This window comes from Seriola lalandi, unplaced genomic scaffold (assembly GCF_002814215.2).
Source record: "Seriola lalandi dorsalis isolate HSWRI2012SDOR001 ecotype SW California unplaced genomic scaffold, Sedor1 jcf7180002054721, whole genome shotgun sequence".
Taxonomy (NCBI): Eukaryota; Metazoa; Chordata; class Actinopteri; order Carangiformes; family Carangidae; genus Seriola; species Seriola lalandi.
In genome coordinates this window covers 95,190-100,796 of record NW_019525274.1, presented here as the reverse complement: position 1 = coordinate 100,796, position 5,607 = coordinate 95,190, and the positions used below count along the sequence as shown (strand labels likewise).

Below are 5,607 nucleotides of genomic sequence, written 5' to 3'. Positions count from 1 at the left end.
CACACACACACACACACACACACACACACACACACACACACACACACCACATCGCTGTTACAGTCCAGCAGGGCAAACATGAACTGGTGAACTGCACTGGTCTGCAGTGGTGGGAAACATTCAATCCATGACTAACAGGTGCTTTTTTTCCTGGATTGAAGCTCCAACAAATGAATGTGTTGAACCTGTAGGTGTGTGTGTTTTTTCTGGATGTATCATCCAGAGGAGAGGGAGGTGGAGGTGTGGGTGCTGATGATGTCACAGCTCAGGCTCAGTGAGCTCCACAGAGAGGGAGGCCACACAGGACTTAAGGTCGTTTAAATATTTTTCTGTAAATTGACGTCAAAAGAAAAGCGACGAAACAAGAAACTGCTCACATTACCTAGATTTTATTGTCAGGTCCAACTGGGAACCAGCTCTTCTTCCTCAATAACAAGTCGGTGCAAGTTGAGCTTCTGCACAAAGAGCCTTATGAAGTCGCTGCTGTACAGGTGTGTATCGAGACAACATGCAGCATTTTATAGACAAACCCTCAACGTAGCAACGTCATCATCATCATCCTCATCCCCCTCCTCACGAGGTGACCCACAGCATCTTTCTGAGAGGTCTGGGAAAGTCAGGAAGACTCATTACACTCATGTTAGGACAGACCAGAACCACTTCCGGACACCCTGCAAGACAGACGGCAACTGGGGAAGAAGACTAGGAGGGTTTCACATCAGCCATCCAGCCCATTCACAGACTTCCCCTTGAACCAAGTCTGAAACAAACTCCACTCTGTGCAAGGTTACAAGGACTGTTTCCCCACTATCTGAATCATTCACTTGAATTTTCTTCTTGTTAAAGGAGAGACCAGACCCAGTAAAGTGAAAGCTGCTTAAGCCCCACTTTCCTCGGAGCTGGAGTTTTCTGAGGACAGCAGGTTGTTACAGGTCGAATCCACCAATCCTGACACAAAGCTTGCATCCATCTCAAAACCTCTCAGCAAAATCATTTTTGTGTTTCAAAACAAACTGCACTCTGCCACTTTACTGGGACTTTTAACCTGATGCTTCTATACAAAGCAAGGGAACAAAGAAGTTTTCAGTTGAAAGGTTACACAGCTTGTCAAAAGTAAAACACCAGCTATTAAAATGACAGTTGAGCTTGCTCATAAACTCAACCCAGGTTTGACGATTAGTTTTCTGAAAGGCTTCAGGCTCACAGCTTCTTTTACTCTGCCATAGTCTTTACTCTCCAATGGGCTTAAAGCAGAACACGCTTCATGAGCTTTACCAGTATAAAAAGAAAAAGCACGGAGACATCAGAGTGCACTCAGTGTTCGGCCAATTACATGTATCTGCCTCAGGTCGAGCTCTTTCTCATTTGATTTTGGCAATAACCTTAAATTTGTTCGTCAAATTTGGAATAAAATTCACTGGAGCCCACACTTTCCCTACTTCAGACAAGCCTCCCTCCTTAATCAGGTGCAATTTGTACTGTTCCCAGTTTGGTTTTTTCATTTTCCCCAATCAACAGAACCAGGCTGAATCCCTTCACCTTTTTAAAGACTCCAACAGCTTCCAACAAGTTTTCTTCCAAATTGGCTTTAAAGTCTTGTTTCAAACTTGACCTCAATTATCATAATGTTCGGCTGTTTTCAAGAGTGCGCTGATGACACGAAGTGATGGTAAGAACAGTGAAGAAGCTCCACCACAGAAGCCGTCATCAAAACCTCAGACCTGAAAAAATTTACATATTTACATATGTAGGAAATGTACGACTGGAGGAGCTGGGGATCGAACCACAGATCTTTTCGATTAGTGAACGACCCGCTCTACTTCCTGAGCCACAGCCACCACCGCATATGCTGAGCTAACGTTCACCACCAGCAAACAAGCTCAACAGGATTCCACACAACAATAACTACACACTCTTTCTCCCAGTTTACTCAGTGATATATCTAAAAATTACTTAACAAACAAGTCAAAGTAGAACTCCCTAAAACAAATCACCAAAACTCTCCCAAACAAGAAAGCATCTTTCTGAATCTCCCAAAGAACTGCACCAGTGACAAGTCAGAGAGGGAATCTGACTACCAACCCAAGGTCCCAGTTAAACCATCACAGAGGTACTGGTATAACTACTACCAAGTATTGAGCCTTCCAGTCCAAAAGCAATATGAGCCCCCGTCATGTCGAAGCCTGGCCTCAGTGAGCTGGACAAAGGGTGAAACCACTGAAGATTAGAAGTAATTTAAACCATATGTTATCTTTTATCTTCAATCTGGACTGACTGACCAACAGACCAACATGGCTGCCCCTGGTTGCACACTGCTACTAATAAAAACAAAATTTACGCTCAAGTTTTCTAACTGAAAGAAAAAGTATTCATTACAACTAGAACCAAACTTCCGTAATCACCTACTCCGCCTTCCCAAAGTACAACAACAACAGTCTTATTCAGCACAACAACAGTGGTGACAAGCAGAAGAAAAAGAGAACTCATTACACTGGTTCTCGGGTTTCTTGTTGTGGTCTCCAGTAAGCATTAAAGGCGACTGTAAGATTCAGCTGCGGCGCTGTAAATGGCCTGGCAGCACGTCGGCTCTGGCTTTGCCTGCTCAGATACGAGCCAAGTGGGTCTCTGTGGTCTTCTGGCAGCCGTCTGTTGGTTGTTGTGCAGATAGGATCAGAAGCTGGCAAAGCTGCTTTTAGCTTCCACCGTCCCTGCTGATACAGAAACCTGAGAGAAAACCTTTGCTGTGCCCAGAGTGTAACCTCTTTAAAAGAAAGGATTGTCACTTTTCTTTCCTCCCGAGTCTTGGGAAAAAGTTTCTTTGACTTACTTTGTGTTGTTTATGTGTTTGGGTGCATGTCTGTATGTATGTACATGCCTTGATCTACATGGTGTTTCTGTTTGATTTGCAAAAGCCCACCAGACTCATTTACATTTCAGCCAATTTACTTGTATGTTTATTCTGCTTTTCATACAGTGGGTGATTATTCTGCTGGTGGCTGTGCAGTTAGTCATCATGCTGCATGAACAGACAAAGCCAGAGGAGGAAAAATTGCCTTAATGAAGCTCGTTATGTTAATGTCAGCTGCTGATTAAGTAACAGCAGTTCGTCTTCACCAAACTACTCACCAAACTCAACACTAATGAAAGTACATCCAATTATGCTCTTGTTAATGTATTATCATGTATTTTTAAAGCTGCACAATTAACGTTTTCGTATTAAATATCATTTAAATGACTGTGTGTGATATAAAAAGCTGTTTCCCATAGTGATGAAGCCACAGAGAATTAATACCAACCATGCTTATCTCCTCAGTTGGCATGTTAGCATCTTTCAACCCATTGTTTTGGCAAATTTTTTATTTTCATTCCAATTTAAACTCACCCAGTAGTTGGGTCACAGAGCCATTAATACAAATACATATTAAAGCTAACCAGTACTGTAAGAAAGTCAGTAATGCTGAACTATTTTTAGCTATAATTAGCTTAATTGATTGAGTGTCTAATGGGCTCCGTTGTCCCACAGTGAGACACAGAACGCAGATGCTCGGGTTAAATGTTTTCATTTTTGAATTTATTTAACCATCTGCCAAAAAAACAAAAAACAAAAACATTTCAAACACTGAAAGGAAACTCTTTGGTTTCCATCTGAAGTCCCTGGACAGGTGGTGGAGACAAAAGACGGAAATAATGATAACAGATTGTAAGAGCTGGTGAGAGCGCCAGGAACGTCTCAAAGGACCAAATATGTTTTTAAAAAAAATGTGTTTAAAGGTCTGCACTTTGTAAGAACTTTATATAAATGGTGAATATTTAATCTCGGAAGTAAACTTTTCATGTACGAGCACAAACTCTCGGTGTAGCTCATTAAAGTTCTGTGTTTGGAAGTCGTTTGAATTCCACACTGATGAGCTGGTGAGTTTGAGTTTCCTGTGGCGCTGCACACGTCCAGCAGCTTTTGAAAAAGAAATCATCTCCACAGGGTCACACAGGTTGGAATTATTCAAATGAGGCACATGTTCATCCGAAACGTCATTGCACTTCTACTCTTAACACCTACGTTCCAACTGCCGTAACAGCGGCCTTCCAACGCCTAATTTGTGCCATTAGTGATGCAGGGGGCCATCAGAGTGGGCTTCATTTGCATGTGAATCTCCACAGTAATTCTCTTGTCCTGAAAGCAGCAGTATCTAGGTCAAAATTACTTTTCGATTCTACATTTCTGTCATTTACAGGACAGCAGCACATGGTGAGTGAGCGGGCAGAGGTTCAGAGTTCTGCTGCTGTATTTGCATGTCTCACTGTTCAACTTCTGTCAAAACTGGATGCACTAAAAAGTTTAGCTAAAATTTGACATTGACACGACACATTTTAGCCGAGCTAGCTGATGCTGGCTTCCGGAGCTAATTACAAACAGATGATGGACGTATCGAGAGGATACTTTGACGTAAGGGACAGAAACAGTCATGAGTGTGGAAAGTGAGTGTTATGACTGTAAATAAAGATGGACGTAGCCTCTGTGACGTCACCCACAGGTTTCTGAAGAGCTGTTTTGAAGCTCAGAGTGAGTTTCTCCACCGTTGCCATCTTGGCAGTAGCTGACTCCACCCCTAACTTCAGCCTAATCCAAAAAAGGTCAAAGAGGCCACGCCCTAAATGATACATAACTTTAAGCCTTAATGAAATGTAAACAGGTGAGTTATTGCATATATACATATGGACATTTTACCATGGGAGTCTATGGGGATTGACTCACTGTCAGAGCAAGACTCTAGTGGTCGTTAGAGGAACTGCAGTTTTCAGTTCATCAGTGTTGGATTAATGTTTCAGCCCCGGATGTTGCTGCTTGGGATGTGCTCATGGTTTTGTTCAAGCTATATCGATTGTGATGTTCCAATATGTTTTCCTGTTTTATGTATGTTGTCCAATATGTTGTTTACTGTTGTGAACATAAAAACTATAAATAAAGGTTTAAAGAGTCAGCTGGTGACCATCATTGTCTTGACAAGTTACATTGTGGAAAATAAAACCTAGAAGACAGAGACAAACGATTGTGTGTGATATTTTGAAGCCAACCTGTGAGATTTTAGAGAGTTGGTCCATGTACTTTTAAACAACTACACCAACCCTATCCTCTTGGCTTTTATTGTGAAATATTTACCTTTACTTCCATGCCACCTGACTACCTTTCTTCATTCTTCAATTCAGCAAGGAAAAATGAAAAATAAAAGAAGGAATTTGCAAACACCAAAATTGGACCATTTTCAGGTTCTTGTTTTTCCTCTTTTCATTTGACAGAAAAACTTCCTGAATGTTCATGAATGTGTCTTAGTGAACAGTAAATTAACCAGCCGCTGTGTGTTGGACTTTAAAAAGCACCGAACAGCCCCTACCACCCCCCCGCCATGACACCCCGCTCACCTGTGGCGGTCCAGTGCGATGACGTTGAGCGTCACCGTGGAGACGTGCACGGCGAGCCCCTGGGCGTAGGGCAGCAGGAAACAGAGGGTGCTGCCGAACTTCCACTCTCCCTGCAGCGTGTAGACGAGGGTGAAGGGGAGGCACAGCGTGTTGACCAGGAGGTCGGCTGCAGACGAGAGGAGACAGGTT

At 42.6% G+C, this 5,607-nt stretch overlaps 1 protein-coding gene across 1 annotated transcript in view; it reads right to left on the bottom strand.

The window, feature by feature from the left end:
- npy2rl (neuropeptide Y receptor Y2, like) overlaps positions 1-5,607 on the bottom strand; it is an 18,177-nt gene that overhangs the window by 2,156 nt on the left and 10,414 nt on the right. The window contains exons 3-5 of the mRNA XM_023424146.2: positions 5,419-5,584; positions 2,130-2,197; positions 531-607 (exon numbers count right to left, since the gene is read on the bottom strand). Of these exons, the coding sequence (XP_023279914.1) occupies positions 531-607; positions 2,130-2,197; positions 5,419-5,584 (311 nt within the window). The remainder of the gene's footprint in view (positions 1-530; positions 608-2,129; positions 2,198-5,418; positions 5,585-5,607) is intronic.